We start from the raw sequence: 18,544 nt of genomic DNA, 5'->3' as shown, positions 1-18,544 counted from the left end.
CAAAATTACACCATTTATCAGCCAGAAACTAAAAACAGAAATCATTGTTAGATTTTCAAATTTCCGACTGTAATTGGACGCACCACGTGTGACAAATGCTTCTGTAAAAACATTTAAATAAATAAATGTGAGCTTGAAATAGTGATATTGAATAAACTGTTTGTACGAACTGTTAATTAAACTGAGGCTTTTTTTCAACTCCAGGTTTCTGTCTCAATTTTTAACTTTCAGACATCAAAAGCTAAGTTATAAAAATCTATTATATGGTGGAGGGAGGTTGGTGGATTTTCCCCCAGTAACTCAGGGAGGCTCGAGGAAAAATATTTGGAGCTTCAGGGAGGGTAAAAAAAAAAAAGTTGCACCCAGTCACCCCTTCCTCTGATAAATAAAGAACAGTCCCTAAAGTTCTATAGATCCCCCATTCAACTTTTCTATTCAAGCAACTTGAAAAGAACTCATTACTTGCTGGCGGGAAATCTTCTTCCTTAGTAACAGTAACTAAGAGGGGCGGGGCTTATAACAGGAAGGCTCCTTACGAGTCAGCCCAGGACATCAGATTCCATGAGAGAGGAGGAGCAGGAGGAGCAGTAGAGGAGCGGAATGGAGGAGGACAAGCAGAACCCGGAGCACCGGAGCAACAAGGTCCCCAGAAGACAAGCAGCAGGCTCGTCCTCTGATAGCAGCGATGTTGAGGTGAGTGTTGATGACGTCATGCATAAAAACGACTTGACAGCAGCCACACTAAAGACACGAGTCTCGAGGCTCCGTGGATCATCCGCTCATTCTCTGGTTACACATCACATCTGGAGAAAGGAAATGTAACAAAGCAAAAAGGTTTTTATGTCTCCGTGTTTCCTGTTTTCATCTTTAACTCACTCAGAGTAAAGAAACACTTGAGACGGTCTGTGTTGCAGGGTATTTTCCCGCGCAGAGCGTCGCCTGTTCTCGCGAGAGCTCGCAGAACAAACAATAGGCTCGTTGGAGATTTAAAGAAAATGAACAGCAGCAAGGATGAAATTAAAATGTAAGAGACTTAAACATGACTTCATACAGGTCTTTAAGGGACTGATTATTTTTAGATAATATCTTAATGGATGATAAATAATTCTTCAGTTCATTTTTAAAGCAAAATGTGGAGGGTTTACAGTTTTTCCATTTGCAATGGTGTAAATGATGTTTACCCATGATAAAAAAATAAATGCTCAATAGTTTCGGGTTCTCTTGAATGAAATACACAGAAGGATTTACTTCAAAATGAAATCTTTGTCGTAAAGTTTCAGCAGCTGGATAAACATTGTTTACAATTCTAAACTGAACGTCTTTTACTTTTGGTGAAATTGGCCATTTAAGATAATGGAAACATTTATGAATTAAAATGTTCCCGTTATGAATTATTCTTCCTTTTGAAAATCAGAAAACAATTTGCGTTTCAAAACATTACCAATGACTTTGTTATTACATTTCTTATCACCAACATACACTTCACCAATCTTTATTTCAGGCAACTTAATAACCACATGTGAATATGTAAGAGTGCTTTGTGTCATGTGTTTCAAAGGAAGCAGAATAGCTTTACAAATTGGACTGAACTCTCTGACAGAGCATTTTAAATGAAACTTTTCTACAAATGAATCACATTGAATAAAATGGCCATGTTCATCCATCAAGTCAACAACATATAACACTTTTTTCTCATACATTCTTTTTTAAACAAGGTTTTCTTACTAATTGTAATGGTTCTATTATTCCACAAGGTGGAGACATGTGGTGTGAAATTATGGGTCTATATCATTTTCCAGTAATGCAGTACCTGTTTATGGAAATCTGACAACTTAATAGGCAGTTTTGAAATCTCAAAATCACATTTCAACTATGTTGAAGTCTCCACCCATTATCACTTGATCTGAAGTGTAGGTTATTTTCCAATCATTCACAAGTTTACCTAGTTCTGCAAACATGTCCCTGTCCGCAGCTTTATTATTCTAACCATAAATAATAATAATAATAATAATAATAATAATAATAATAATAATAATAATAATAATAATGATGATGATAATAATGATAATACATTTTATTTATAAAGCGCTTTCCAAAGTTCTCAAAGTCACCTTACAGAATAGGTTAAAAACACATCAAAACGCAATTTACAGCAAAATACATCAAAGACAAAGAGGAATAGCAATGGGAGTGAAAAAGAAATAAATAGATGAATAAAAAAAGTAGCTGAACATTAAAAGCAGAACGTAACAGGTCAGTTTTGAGTAGTGATTTGAATAATGGGAGGTCAATGCAGTCACGGATGTGTTTTGGGAGGGAGTTCCAGAGGGTGGGGGCAGCAACAGAGAAGGCTCTGTCCCCCCAGGTTCTGTGCTTGGTCTTGGGGATGGTGAGCAGATTGGCATTGGAAGAGCGGAGGCTGCAGGAAGGGGTGTAAGGGTGGAGCAGGTCTGTGAGGTAAGAGGGGGCCTGGTTGTGGAGGGCTTTATGGGTGAGTAGGAGGAGTTTGAAGTGGATGCGTTGTGGGACAGGGAGCCAGTGGAGGTTCTGAAGGACAGGGGTGATGTGGTTGCGGGAGCGGGTGTGAGTGAGGAGGCGGGCGGCAGAGTTTTGGATATATTGGAGTTTATTGAGGAGTTTGGAGGTTGTGCCATAAAGGATGCTATTGCAATAGTCAAGGTGGGGTGTAATGAAGGCGTGGATCAGGGCTTCGGCGGCATTGCAAGAGAGTGAGCGGCGGAGGCGAGAAATGTTTTTAAGGTGAAAGAAGGCTGTTTTAGTGACTTGTTTGATGTGTTGGTCGTAGGAGAGGTTGCTGTCGAAGATGATACCAAGGTTGCGGCAGTGAGGGGAGTGGGACAGAGTGGAGTTGTCGATGGTGAGGTGGAAGTCTTTGGCTCTTTGGGTGAGGGAATTTGGAACAATTAGGATCATGTCGGATTTGTCACAGTTGAGTTTAAGAAAGTTTTCTTGCATCCAGGATTTAATTTCAGAGAGACAGTTTGACAGGGTGGAGTGGGTTAAATGGGTGATGGATTTAGTGGAGATGTATAGCTGGACATCATCAGCGTAGCATTGAAAACAGAGACCATGACGACGGATGATTTGACCAAGGGGGAGGAGGCAGAGGATGACAGGGTGGAGTGGGTTAAATGGGTGATGGATTTAGTGGAGATGTATAGCTGGACATCATCAGTGTAGCATTGAAAACAGAGACCATTATGACGGATGATTTGACCAAGGGGGAGGAGGTTAGAGAACTGTAGATGGTGTCAATTTTGGATTGAAAAAATTAGAGGAAGGAATTGCAGAGTAGACAGAGTGTTGGAAAGAGAAGCTGAGAAATCTTGAGGGGAGATGGATTTGAGGTTTCTGAATGATATTATGCATTTGTCCTTGGGGAGGGGGGTGGGGAGATGGATGTCCATGATGATAGCCAAGTGGTGGAGATATGGAGATTGATGCTGGAGAGTTGATGGATGGTGAGACCGGTGGAGCAGACTAACTCCAAAGTGTGGCCATGATTGTGACTGGGGAAGTTGACATGTTGAGTGAGATTGAGGCAGTCCAGTAGATCAAGAAATTCAAAGGCATGTTTGCAGTTAATGTTGTCAATGTGGTAGTTGAAGTCACCATGGAGAAGAACAGAAGGTGAGATGACAGAGAGCTGTATAACAAAATCAGAGAAGTGAGAGAGAAAAGATGGATTGGGCTTGGGAGAGCGGTAAATAACAGCAGTGACCAGGGGAGCAGGGCCGGGGAGTTTAAAAGCAATGTGTTTGAACGACTGAAAGGAGGGAGTGGATATGATGGTGATTCTTAGGTCTCTCTTATGGACTGAGGCCACACCGCCGCCTCTTCCAGTGAGACGGGGCTGGTCAATGTAAGTATATCGGGAGGGGGTGGCTTGGTTGAGTGAAAAATAGTCCAGATGTTTGTGCCAGGTTTCCGTGATGCAGAGGAAGACTAGTTTGTTGTCAGTAGTGACTTTGTTTAAGATGAGTGCTTTGTTGTTGAGTGAACGGGTGTTTAGCAGTACCAGTTTGAGGAAATGCTGCTGTGTGATTGGCTGTGAGGAATGGGGGAGTTGGTGGAGGTTGGGATTGCAACGTTTGACGTGTTTTGTTGAGAGGTTGACCCTCCTCCAGCCCCCCAGGTATCAAGTTTCACTCCAACACTGCACCTTCGACAAGAAGACGAGTTTCACGTGGTTCACAATGGGTAGATGCAAGTTTTGGATGGATGGCTTGACGATACCGTATATATATACTGGTTGGCCAAGGATTCCCAATTCACACACAGAGCTAGATGCAAGCTTTGTGTGAAATCGTTTGACATTGCCAACATGGGGGAGAAAGCTATTCTGAGCCACATGAAAGAAAAAAACACCAACGTCTCGTTACTGCATCGCTTGCACCCAGAGTCCCAACCTTTTTGCCTCAGCCCAGACATTGAACTTACCTGAGTTTTTATTTCAATGCCATTATGGTACTTGGCTACAATCGCCTATTAAGAATAATTAAATATGATGTGAAATATGATACACTGATATATTTACTCAGATGTCGCATATTCTCTGGGGGGAAAAAAAAGCCGAGAAGTCTGGAAATTAGGGTATGGAAAAGTATGGAATTTTGAAATTCCAAATGTGTAGGAACCCTGTAACCGATACTGATAACTGATAAATTGACATTTTTGTATTTTAAAAGAAGTGTATAACTTGTAGTTAATGTTCACCTGAGGGTCAGAAAGGCTGATTTAATATTCCACAGCTCTGACCGAATCAAATCAAACTGACTTCATTTGACACATTTTAATCAGTATTAAATGTAATGTTAACGTTAAGACAGAGGATAATGATGATGATGATGATGAAGCCCAGTGTTACTGTGTAATTCTCTGTATAAACTACACTGCAGAGTGGAGTCTCTACTAACAGACAAACACTGACAGCTGATGAACATCAACATTAGCAGCTCCGCCTTACATCTGCTGGATCACATGTTTATATCGTCACGCCCAGGCGCCGCCTCAACGTCCCATCATACACCAGCCTACAGCTACTGTTGATTCACCTCACACATTAACACTCAGCTCAGACACACACACGCAGTCAGAGAGGTAACGATACAAATAATGTCTAACTGTAGCACCACATGGCGAGCGGTTATTAATACGTTTAACTACAGAGGTGAGCCTTTTAAAAGCTCGGTGTTGGATGTTAGCCGCTGCTGCTAATTAGCTCGTGCTAACACTCTGGAGACGGTCCTTCAGCGCTGTGTCTATAAAGCGGGATATATAACCTGTTCACCGGTTCCAGGGAGTTTGTTGATCTGGGGGTTGTCGGGTGGTCAGACATCAGACCCTCGGTGTAATCCTGTTGTCTTCCTCTGAAACTGTGAAAGACATCCACACTGTGACGTGTTTTAACCTCTAGACTGCATGCTGCAATTGTTGTTCTTCTCTGTGTTTATTGGCGGCTTGCAAAGCAAGTTTAAAGGTACATGTAGCGCCACCCACTGTGTCGGGTGTGTAGATGCTGCCCTCGTTAAGGCAATGAAAGCAGTCTGGTCTGATTTATGACAAGTGGTTTATGTGGGTTATGAAAAGTAATTGACAAATATTTAAAGAAAATGAGAAGAGACTTTGGTGTGGTGGTTAGCCTGTACAGTCTTGGGGGAGACATGAGCACAAGTCAAGAATCTCAGGTCCAACCCAAAACCAATAAACCACTAAATTATCGAGAGAAGTATCAGTGAGAGTCGCATTGATAAGTAGTATTGGTATCAGTTCCTATCAAAAAGTCAAAACCTGAATAAAAACTATTCTGTAAGTTATTTGTCATAACATTTGTTGTAATGCATTAGTCAGACATTTTGGGTTATGTTTCTCAGACATGCTTTAAATGTTATTTATGGTTTTAGTTGGCTCGCTGCACCGTGACAACTCATTAACTCTTTTTCTGTTTGTTGCTATAGGAACAGAGAGGAAGAGAGGAACTTATACATCACCACCATGACAAATCCTTCACAACATCTGGATCTTTAAAAATTCATCAAAGACTTCAAACTGGAGAGAAACCATACAGCTGTGACCAATGTGAGAAAACATTTTTTCGCTGCAGTGCCCTCAAAGCCCATCAGCGCATTCACACTGAAGGGGAACTGTCCAGTTTTTTCCAAAGTGGGAAGGATTTCACAGAGTCAGGGACCTCAAAAAAACAAGAGAGAGCAGAGAAACTGTTTAGCTGTGATCAGTGTGAGAAAGCTTTCACCACTCTATGTAGCTTAAAAAGTCACCACTGTGTTCACACTGCAGAGAAGTCGCACTGCTGTGACCAATGTGGGAATACTTTTACGCAACGCATGTCCCTTGAAACTCGCCAAAGAATTCACACAGGAGAGAAACCGTACAGCTGTAATCAATGTGGCAAAGCTTTCACACAGTTAAATAGCTTGAAAACCCATCAAAGCAGTCACACAAGAGAGAAACCGTTAAGCTGTGATCAATGTGGCAAAGCTTTCACACAGTTAGATAGCTTGAAAACCCATCAACGCAGTCACACAGGAGAGAAACCGTACAGCTGTGATCAATGTGGCAAAGCTTTCACACAGTTAGGTAGCTTGAAAACCCATCAACGCAGTCACACAGGAGAGAAACCATACAGCTGTGATCAATGTGGCAAAGCCTTTGTACAGTCAGGGGCCTTAACATTCCACCAACGTATTCACACAGGAGAGAAGCCGTACAGCTGTGATCAATGTGGCAAAGCCTTTGCAAAGCCATGGACCTTAAAAACCCACCGACGTATTCACACAGGAGAGAAACTGTACAGCTGTGATCAATGTGGCAAAGCCTTTGCACAGTCAGGGGCCTTAAAATACCACCAACGTATTCACACAGGAGAGAAACCGTACAGCTGTGATCAATGTGGCAAAGCCTTTGCAAAGCTATGGACCTTAAAAAGCCACCAACGTATTCACACAGGAGAGAAACTGTACAGCTGTGATCAATGTGGCAAATCCTTTGTACAGTCAGGGGTCTTAAAAAGCCACCAACGTATTCACACAGGAGAGAAACCGTACAGCTGTGATCAATGTGGCAAAGCCTTTGCACGGTCAGGGGCCTTAGAATGCCACCAACGTATTCACACAGGAGAGAAGCCGTACTGGTGTGAACAATGTGGAAGATTGTTTGCCCAGTGCAGTCATTTGAGATCACACCAATGCCAGCATGCAGGAGAGAACCTGTACAGCTGTGACTAGTGTGAGAAAGCTTTTATTGAACGGTATGACCTAAAAATCCACCAACATGTTCACACCAGAGAGAACCCGTCCTGATGTGACCAATGTTGGTAGTTACATTAAAGCCCACAAATGTATTTACCCTGCATTGTTTTGGACATTTTCAGGGCCAGACAAACATCTTCCTACTGCTTCCTCCCCATGCCCTGAGAGCTGTGTTGATATCTTACTTTTGTCTTTGATTATTTATATCTGTTTTTTTTATTTCAACTGTAACCCTATGTTGGACCACCAGATTCCCCTCTGTAGGACTCCCATGTGTGAGAGCTGATGTAGAGGCAGATAATGTATTGTTATATATCAAATGTGAAAATAATGTCAGTTGCAAAAGGTCATAGAAATAGTTGACCAGATGTCAGATTTCGCAATAGGAAGGACTCCTTATAAGAAGTTGTTTTTGAATACTGTCGAGTTGTTGTACTTTGGAGTTACTGGGAAGGACTCATTTTAAAGAGTTGTTTTTGTAATGTTGAGTAATTCTTGTACGATCACAACCAACCTTCTACAACCAACAGAGATATGTCAACTACACATTTGAAGTTCTTAAGCAATTAGGTCAGCAACTGCATGAAACCAGTGCCATGGCATGATAGAATAGGCAAGCTTTACATTGGATTTTAGCAGAACTAGGGAGAGTATGTAAAATGTTCGGGATGCTCTATTGTACGTTTATTTCGAATAACACTTTGTCTGATGGAACATTTTCTTTTGCTATTTGAAGCCTTAAAATCTGAAATGACTGAAAATGCTGGTAAGAGTGGAAGAATCAAGTGGGATGGGTTAGAGGAAATCTTTGGAAAATGGGGAGCCGTTTTGGCTAAAACAGGGATAATTGTACTGATAGAACTAATTCTGTTTTCCTTATTGACATGTTGCATCATGCCTATCCTGACGAAATGGTGTGAGAGAGCGATGGACAAGAAGCTGAACCTTGTAATGGGCATACAAGGAGCACAAATGCTAAGTATGCTAACCCCTGAACAATTGGTGCGCAGAGTCCTTCTGGCACAGAGGGGGGAGGAAATACCAGATTTATTCCCAATTCCTGATTACATAGACAAATTCAAATGATGAGGAGGAACTGTGAGAGAGAGAGATGAACAATGGCTGTTATTCTCTCCTGGAAGAGAGGACGGGGAATATATACACCACAACCACATACAAGATATCACATAAACAAGAGACTGTGAACAGCATACTCCACCGCTCTGACACCATTTTCTATATTCATTTTTTTATTTTTTCTGTATTCATCTTTGTGTTTTTATTTTACAAGAAGGAAATGTACTCTGATTTCGACTTAGAAAGTTATGCATATTATCCAAAATGATTTCTGTGATTCCATTATAATCTAATAAGTAAGTTGCATTTTATCTGGTGTATTTGATCCATCTGTTGAAAATTCATCTGTTAGGCCACCTAATGGGAGGGGGCCGATGGGGGACTTTTCCTGGATTCAACAGCTGCCAGGTTTTTCGTAGAGATGTACCAATACCACTTTTTCCTTCCCGATACCGATTCCGATCCCTGAACCTTAGGTATTTGCCGAGACCGAGTACCGATCCGATCCCAGCGCGTAATGTCTCAACTCCTAAACCTCTATGTAAAATATTAAGAAATAAATACACAATAGTAGAATGAATGCCATAAAACTTTTTTTATTATTATTATGATTTTAAAGACGACAGTAGAATGCTTTTTAAACTCTGCTCCATTTCCATTTCGTTTGCCTGTAGTGTGCGTATGCAAAATGACACGAGGCATTACGTGGTATCGGATTGGTCATAGGCTGTACTCGCTGACACCCAATACCGCATTTTAGGTAGTATCGGAGGCATTTCCGATACTGGTATCAGTATCGGTACAACTCTAGTTTTTCGCCTCCATCAGTTGAAGTGTTGATGGATGCTAAAAATATGTTTCAGTGTTTCATGTAATATCATATACTCATGCCAAGTTCATATATCACCATATTGTATGTGTTCTTATGCATTATCATATTCAAGTTTAAGAGTTTCACACAAGATCATATATTCCTGTTAGTAAGGAACACTGGTTGTATTCACATTGCTATATATCCTACTCATACTTATACAAACATAGGTGCTCATTTACCATATATTATCTCTGCAAGTAATTTATGATAAAATCATAAAGAGGATGGACTATGTAGAGGCAGATAATGTATTGTTCTATATCAAATGTGAAAATAATGTCAGTTGCAAAAGGTCTTAGAAACAGTTGACCAGATGTCATATTTCGCAATAGGAAGGACTCCTTATAAGAAGTTGTTTTTGAATACTGTCGAGTTGTTGTACTTTGGAGTTACTACGAAGGACTTCTTTTAAGGAGTTGTTTTTGTAATGTTGAGTAATTCTTGTACAGTCATTTCCAGGAAATCAAACTTGGCAGAATGGTTAGGTCCCAGACCCAGACACGAACGCACATGGACACACACACACACATGCACACAAACGAACAGACGCCCACTCACTCAGATAGCATAAAAGTTTCTGGAAGTTGTATGAGCAGGGCTGTTTCTGCTGTGTCCGCTGTTGACTACGACCTGTATTGTTGAGTTGTACTTTGCAATAAAAGTAATCTTGCTGGCTGTAACTTTTCTCCGTGGTTCTCCGAGTCTCTTCATTTCAGTGTTTGCTGAAGTTGAGCAGTTTCTGTACACTGACCTCAAACTTTTCAAAATCAATCATGCAACTGTCCGGGGCAATGTTGCGGCTCACAATGCACCCGACCCTGAAGCGTATCTCTGCCACTGGTGAGCCCACAGGATGGTGACTCCATATTGGTCTTTGGGACTGTGCCCCACCGAGCCCCATGAGTCAAGTCCATGTAGATATATATAGGCTGATTGACCAAATAAGCATTTGAAAACTGATATTGTTGCCTCTAACCATGGCTGTGATCAAAGTATTTGCATCAGCCTGAGACCTCTATCACAGACAGGCTCTGCCGTCTCAGACGCTGACTCAACATGCTGAATGAAATGTTTAGTGACTTGACTGATTTTTGGTCCCGTGTGCAGCTTCCCTCTCTAGCCTGCCTCCAGAAGGGGGCTCTGTTTCTGTTATCATGGCGAGGTGCTCCAGGTCTGATTCATCAGGGTCTGTTGACTCACTGTTAGTCTGGCCCCTCCCCTTGGACCACTTTGCCTCTCAAGACCCGGCCAGGAGCAACGGTTGGGACACCCCCTTGACCTTGTTTTTACTCTTGGCCCAACAATTAACTCCCTCTCACTGACTGATCTTGTCTCTGATCACAAATGTATTCTATTTGACTCCTACACCCAGGCAACTGCTCCAAGTCAGAAGCGCCCAGTATGTTCACGCATTTTAATAACCAGTCTGCCTCAAATTTCTCATCTATTTTTTCTGATTTATATAATCACCATATCCAACCCTCTAACATTAATGATTTGGTCGATAATTTCAATAATCTGTGTTCCTTTACATTGGATGCCATTGCACCTTTTACAACCAGGTCAGTAGCAGCCACGAGATCATCATCATGGATAAATGATGATATCCGTAGCTGTAAGCAGGAATGCAGGGCTGAGCGCAGATGGAAAAAGATACATACGTACAAGAAGACAATACATGAAAGAACTTTTAACTTTACTCAATCAAAAAATCAAGGATGCAAGATCAGTTTATTTCTCAGACTTAATTACCGCTAATAAACACAATCCCCAAGCTGTTTCGCACAATCAATCAGCTTGTACTACCTGCTCCCGCTACTATCTCTGCCACCTCATCTGAAGACTATGAATTGCATTTATCATTTTTTGTCAACAAGATCAATAGAATTAGATCCACCATTGTGCTCCCATCCACCACTTTTGATCCACCTTGTAGTGTTCCAGATTTACTAACCCATTTTGCCCCCACTACCATGCAATACTTTATAGAGACAATTTCTCATCTGCGCCTCTCTTCCTGCAATCTTGATATCTTACCCCCCAAATTCTTTTTAGAGGTCCTTCCTGTCATTGGCCCTGCTGTACTCACTATTATAAACATGTCCCTAACTCCTGGTTCTGTCCCTGATCAGTTTAAGAGTGTCCAGCCACTCCTAAAAAAAAAACCCGGCCAGGGCATCGGTAGCGTAGTGTATAGTGCCGGTGCCCCATGTACAGAGGCGATGCCTCGCTGCAGCGGCCGCAGGTTCGACTCCGGCTTGCAACCCTTTGCTGCATGTCACCCCCCCCGCTCTCTCTCTCACCCCATTTCACTCTGTCCTGTACATTAAAGGCAAAAGCCCAAAAAATAATCTTTAAAAAAAAAAAACCCGGCCTTGATCCAGCCATTTGGAACAATTTCAGACCCATCTCAAAATTACCTTTCATTTCCAAAATACTGGAAAAACTGGTTGCTGAGCAGCTTCTCCAAGTTGTTGAAGGAAATAATATTTTTGATAAATTTCAATCTGGTTTTCGTCAAAACCACAGTACTGAAACTGCTCCATTACTAGTCATGAATGACATCCTTATGCAAACTGATAAAGGGGAACTCTCCATCTTGGTCTTACTGGACTTGAGCGCTGCTTTTGACACCATTGATCACTCCATCCTCATCAGCCAACTGAATACATATGTTGGTATCTCAGGGAAAGCCCTACAATGGTTCAGGTCATATTTGTCAAACAGATGTTTTTCTGTCTCCATAGGTAACTATGTGTTCTCATCCACTCTGCTGTTACATGGGATGCCCCAGGGCTCAATCCTTGGTCCCATTCTTTTTTCATTTTATATGCTTCCCTTGGGCCAGATAATCAGTAGTTTTGGTTGTATCATTTGATTGGTTATCATTGCTATGCTGATGACACTCAGCTATATTTTCCAGTAAAGCCAGATGATCTTAGCAACCTAAACACTTTCCACAACTGTTTAGCTGCGATAAAGAACTGGGGGGTATTCCATCAACGTAGCTAAGAATATCCAGACAAAGGTGTAATCTTGAAGTTTGACTAAAGGCCAACTCCCAATCTAGCTCCAACCCGTTCCATCAAGTGAAATCAGCTGGCTCCAACTGACGCTAATTCAAGCCTCACCTGTTAAGCCTCAACTCATGCACGTGCCCAGGGAAAATAAAAAGCCCAAACTAGTCGAGTGCCGAAAATGTTGCAAAATGTCAAAAAGCAAAGGAAAGGAGTGAGTGGAGGCTTTTCTACTGCGGGGCAAATGCTCCTTATGGAAGTGTATGAGGCCTATAAGGACAAAATTAAAAAAAAGGCAATACTGCAGCAATTAATAAAGCAAGGCAGGTGGCGTGGCGGAATATTGCTGACAGGCTTAATGCGTAAGTGACAAAGAAAATTCAGCATTTCAGCATAATATCATGTTATATAAATCCTGCATCAAAGGGACAAAATATATGTAGATAAGAACACCTATTAAATCTAACAATTCAAGTATGCCTAATGAAATTCACCACATCAATCAATCAGTCAATCAATTTTATTTATAAAGCCCAATATCACAAATCACAATTTGCCTCACAGGGCTTTACAGCATACGACATCCCTCTGTCCTTAGGACCCTCACAGCTGATAAGGAAAAACTCCCCAAAAAACCCCTTTAACGGGGGAAAAAATGGTAGAAAACTCAGGAAGAGCAACTGAATATTAGTGATAGACTATTTATCACATTTATCTACTGATTCCTATGTACATTTCAGATGATGCATTTAATCAAACTATTTTATATCAATCATGATATTTATCACATAATTGATTGTAGATTATGACATTTCCGAAATGATCAGTTTATAGGGAATAATCACAACATTTATCTATTGATTGTAGAAAATTCCGTTTAGCAAATCCATCAATTCAGTGGAGATGAGTAAAACTATTAAGTGAATGCAGGTGATAGTGAATCAATTATCTATTTCTCATCATTTGGGAGTCAATTATAAGCTCTATCCCTTATTATATCAAAATAAGGAAAATCCCCTTAAATGTATGGAATGTGCTATAGGATGAGGAACAGACCAAACCACAATGGTGTGTGTCCCATTTTAATGGTTGCTTTGTGTCATGGTTAATTCATAAATATAAAACATAACCATATGTTGATGTGAACAAATCAAGCCCTATGCATGATGTATGGTGATGCTAGAAATAATCAAAATGAATATAAAATACACCTTTTTTACCTCTCTGCAAACAGTTGCCTCACTTAGCCTCTCAGCATCACCAACACTATATAGGAATGTACCGCTAGCAAAGAACCTCAGTGCAATACAGACTGACTGCACAGTGGTCAGAGACTGGCTGTGGCATATGACCTTTATGTGTGTTTCCAGCAAACTGCATAGATACACTATGCTCTGCCTGCTGAACCGGTACCTCTTCCACAGATAGGAGTCTGTCTGTATCAATGGGTTGGTCCTGTCCTGGAAGGTCAGGAAGGTGGTGGTTGGAAGGCCCACTGAACAATGTGGGCCTCCTCATCAACAGGATCCTCGATGAAGGGGCATGCCATTATTTCCTAATTTACTCTCTCTTGCTCTGTCTCTGTGTCTCTCTGGGTGTGTCCCTCTCCTTCTCTGGCCGTTGTCAGTTGACCTTAATTGGCTGTGAATTTGCTAGCCAATTGGAAACAGAGTGGGGTGGGGATGGGAGGGCAATCACATATTCATGTACAATCTTTTTATTTAATGCTTCAGTTTCATTTTATTATAGTTTTGTTTTTATTAAATTGATTATGGCTTTACTGTTGTGTTTTTTCTTTTTAAATTCTTATTTTTATTACATTTTAATTTGTTTTTTAATAGTTATTGTTTTATTAATTATGTTATATATTTTATGATCTACATATTATCTCATCATTACATGACAGTTGTGAGTGTGTAAAAGCACTGGCAGAACTGTCTTTTAGGTGTCTGTTCTTGTCTATTGAACATTTTTTGATCATAAATGGAGCTAATCCTCACCTTAATCCTGCTACAGACCAGGATTGCCCGGCAGCATAAGTTACCATGGTTACTAGGCTGGGATTCAGGTTAACTACCTTGATGGAACGGAGTTGTGGCTCAGTTTGATGGAACGGAAACCGGAGTTTAGCTCGATGTATCAGGCTTAGCCAGAACCATGGTTTCCATGGTTACCGATGTGAGGCTAATCTTGGCCACTTTGATGGAACAGAACTCTGGCTCACATGAGCCAGACTTGGCCATTTAAGCCTGGATTTGCCTTTAGCCTGCTTGATGGAATACCCCCCAGATTTGAACAGAAAGTGTTACAAACTGGAGATGTGGAGCTTTTAAGTGGGCATTTAGAAGACAGCAGGCCTAATAAAAGTCATTGCTGAGTTGCACTGTGGGAATTGCAGGGTCCAGCATTTTCAGAGCTTGACCCATTCTACAGAGTGAAGTCAGGATCACAAACTCTGCCGCTCCAGTTGTAGTCATTTAAAATAATAATAATGATACAATGTCCTTAAAAAGTTCCCCAACTTTATGAAAGTGCAATACTAAATTGCTGATATATCCCTGTAATAAATACAACATCTCTGACACAAGTGAATGCTGTAGCCCAGTAAGTAGTGACTAAATCATTTTAACTGTGACAAAAACTGAGACAACGTAAATACACAGGAGACAACAATAACACCTGTATTTAAAAGTACCCAATACATACCCTCATGTTTCAAGCTATCACTGAGTCAGACTCACTAAAAATACAGTAGTTTAAGAGCTCCTCGGATATGTTGCTCAAATAAAAGTATTTATATCGTGGTGTAAAAAGGCTTACAAGTAGGTCTAAGTCCTGCATTATTCTGCTTAAGTAAAAGTGCAGAAATATTACAAGCAAAGTGAACTTCAAGTAAACAAAAATAACAACTTTGATTATTACATACGCTGTATAACCAGATTATTATTGATGCATTTATGTCCAAGCAGTGTTTTGATGTTGCCTAACATGCCATGCACTATTCTTTGCTTCTTAATCACATATTGTGAATGAATTAGTAGGCCTACCTAAAGCTGCAGGGGCCTAAAACAAATGTAGTGGAGTACAATATTTCCCACTAAAATGTATTAATTTACAAAACTGAAACATTCAAGTAAAGTACAAGTACCTAAGATTTGTACCTAAGTATAGAGGATAGTCTGTGGTGGCATCTTTACCTTTGGCGCCACCCTGATGTCAAACAAAGCAATGTTTTGTTTTCCCTTCTTTTTTTCATCCTTACTTTATGTTTTTGTGTGGAATGATCATTAAATCCTCATAGCATCCAAGCCAGCAATGCCACATGGGGCCCAAATGGGGTCATCATGGGCGGCAAATGTGGGCCCCATCATGGGCTTGCACCCGGGATCCACATGGGGGCCAACCGTGGATGCCCAGATGGGCTTTAAGTGGGATCTGTAAGGGTCTTATGTGGGTCCTAACTGGGCAATTCATGCAAGACCAATCTAGGCCCCACTTGCCCAAATGGGGTTAAAGTGGGACTGCACCCGGGATCCACATGGGGGCCAACCGTGGATGCCCAGATGGGCTTTAAGTGGGATCTGAAAGGGTCTTATGTGGGTCCTAACTGGGAAATTCATGCAAGACCCATCTAGGCTCCACCTGCCCAAATGGGTTTAAAGTGGGATTGCACCCGGATCCACATGGGGGGCAACCGTAGATGTCCAGGTGTGTTCTAAGTGGGATCTGAAAGGGTCTTATGTGGGTCTTAACTGGGCAATTTATGCAAGACCCATCTAAGCCCCACCTGCCCAAATGCGTTTAAAGTTAACATAATCACTAAAAACGAAGAATGAAATAAGTGTATAAAGTTTTGCATGAAAATACAAGACAATACACTTCTGATGCTTTATGAAACTGTATTTCTTATAAAAATGAATTATCCTTTGTAAAAATGAATTAAAATGTTACAAAATTAAAATATATAACAAAATAAAATACAAACCTCAAATATCTGAAAATCAAAATAAATTAAAACTATCAAAATAAAAATATTTAAATCCAAATAAATATATATAAATCTAAATAAATAATAGGTAATGTAATGTTACCAAATGTTAACAATTCAATTATTTGCAGGCACGTACTAACAATACGTGAACAGCCACAGCAGAAACCAGCAACATCACAGAGAAAGCTACAGGTGCTTGAGGAGAACTAGAAAACTGTTTGAGATTGAACTTGTTTATGGTGTCTGTGTGCCATCTTGCCGCACTCTTGTTTCTTGCTCTCTTCGAGCTCTGGCAGCTCTTTCTCCTCCTCTGTCCCGTGCCCCGGTGAACCATTTCCCCAGCGCCATTTCCACATCCTTCTTGTTGACCCCTTGAGTGGTGGCATTCTTCTTTAGTGCCCCTTAAAACAAATGATAAGTCAACTTAGTAAGGTTCTTTTTTGCTGCAACTAGCAGCTCTGATCAGCTCTTTAAATCAGTCAGTCAGTCAGTCAGTCAGTCAGTCCAAAAAAAAAAAAAAACCCCCACTTTTCCACATGTGGTAAGCTAAAATGTTTGCCCTAGGTTGACATTTGCCATGGAGGTTTATGCCTACCCATTTTCAACTGCCTACTCCAAAATAAAACCTATTTGGAGGGGTTTTTGAAAGTTTCAAGGTGGCGCTATTGAGGCATTTGGACATCTCCAGGATAGTCTGAGTGGGCGGAAGTTCGCTGCATAGATCAGCTTCTCATTGGGTGGAACGAGCCACCTGCTGAAGTCCCGCCCTACCACTTCCGGTTGTCATAGTCAACAAACGTCCTTTACTAACTTTTGTGGTGTTTGATCTTGCGGTGATGTAGCCATTTTTCTGCCGTGGTTCGCGTCCTGTAGGCGATATTTTTGTGGGCGTGTTACACGAAAACCTGTTTCCTCCCTGGCAATATTTTTGCAAGCGCACCGTTGCTGTTGCACCGCCAATAATGATTGTGATTGGTTGAAAGAAATAAAAAAAGCCGGGGCGTTTTTTCCTCCAATCTTAAAGTGAGAGTCGGCCCAGCCAGACCTTTCTTTTCTTGAGGAAGGTCTGGTGAGCGAGACTACCTCTAGGACAAATGCTTGTGCAAAGTTTCATGAGTTTTGGACTAGGGGTGTCAAACCATGTGTACACACGGATAGCAAATCATAAACGTGTACATGTCCCCCCCTCCTCCTCGTCCATTTCCCACCAATAATAAAGTATTATGAGGTGAAACGCTGCATGAAAGCTAGAGATGATAATATTAACTTTACACTAAATGTTCCCACAAGTGAAGTTATCCTCAAACATAATAGATGCATGGGGCACAATATTACGTTGATATATTTAAAAAAAAAAAACAATATCACGTCACTTCAAGTTGAATCACAAACGCGACGGCAGCCAGCGAGAAGTGAAGCGCTGTGTGGCAGTTTTTCGACAAAAACACCAGCGGAGATCATATACAGTACAGGCCAAAAGTTTGGACACACCTTCTCATTCAATGCGTTTTCTTTATTTTCATGACTATTTACATTGTAGATTCTCACTGAAGGCATCAAAACTATGAATGAACACGTGGAGTTATGTACTTAACAAAAAAAGGTGAAATAACTGAAAACATGTTTTATATTCTAGTTTCTTCAAAATAGCCACCCTTTGCTCTGATTACTGCTTTGCACACTCTTGGCATTCTCTCCATGAGCTTCAAGAGGTAGTCACCTGAAATGGTTTCCACTTCACAGGTGTGCCTTATCAGGGTTAATTAGTGGAATTTCTTGCTTTATCAATGGGGTTGGGACCATCAGTTGTGTTGTGCAGAAGTCAGGTTAATACACAGCCGACAGCCCTATTGGACAACTGTTAAAATTCATATTATGGCAAGAACCAATCAGCTAACTAAAGAAAAACCAGTGGCCATCATTACTTTAAGAAATGAAGGTCAGTCAGTCCGGAAAACTGCAAAAACTTTAAATGTGTCCCCAAGTGGAGTCGCAAAAACCATCAAGCGCTACAACGAAACTGGCACACATGAGGACCGACCCAGGAAAGGAAGACCAAGAGTCACCTCTGCTTCTGAGGATAAGTTCATCCGAGTCACCAGCCTCAGAAATCGCAAGTTAACAGCAGCTCAGATCAGAGACCAGATGAATGCCACACAGAGTTCTAGCAGCAGACCCATCTCTAGAACAACTGTTAAGAGGAGACTGCGCCAATCAGGCCTTCATGGTCAAATAGCTGCTAGGAAACCACTGCTAAGGAGAGGCAACAAGCAGAAGAGATTTGTTTGGACCAAGA

General features: G+C 41.1%; 1 protein-coding gene across 1 annotated transcript; it reads left to right on the top strand.

Annotated features, from left to right (window-relative positions):
- On the top strand, window positions 1-9,907 carry LOC144459819 (uncharacterized). Its single transcript, XM_078164508.1, has 2 exons — window positions 1-693; window positions 5,979-9,907. Exons 1-2 carry the CDS (start codon window positions 601-603, stop codon window positions 7,263-7,265), a joined length of 1,380 nt encoding a protein of 459 aa, XP_078020634.1. The 5' UTR covers window positions 1-600; the 3' UTR covers window positions 7,266-9,907.
- The last annotated feature ends 8,637 nt before the right edge of the window (window positions 9,908-18,544 follow it).

This window comes from Epinephelus lanceolatus, chromosome 22 (assembly GCF_041903045.1).
Source record: "Epinephelus lanceolatus isolate andai-2023 chromosome 22, ASM4190304v1, whole genome shotgun sequence".
In the NCBI taxonomy this organism is placed as follows: domain Eukaryota; kingdom Metazoa; phylum Chordata; class Actinopteri; order Perciformes; family Serranidae; genus Epinephelus; species Epinephelus lanceolatus.
This window is presented reverse-complemented; position numbering and strand designations above follow the sequence as displayed.

What these genes read in the sequence shown, in the direction of transcription:
- LOC144459819 (XM_078164508.1), top strand. Translation starts at nt 601, where the DNA reads ATGGAGGAGGACAAGCAGAACCCGGAGCACCGGAGCAACAAGGTCCCC. An exon ending in CTGATAGCAGCGATGTTGAG is followed by an intron (nt 694 to 5,978) that starts GTGAGTGTTGAT and finishes TTGTTGCTATAG; the next exon opens with GAACAGAGAGGAAGAGAGGA.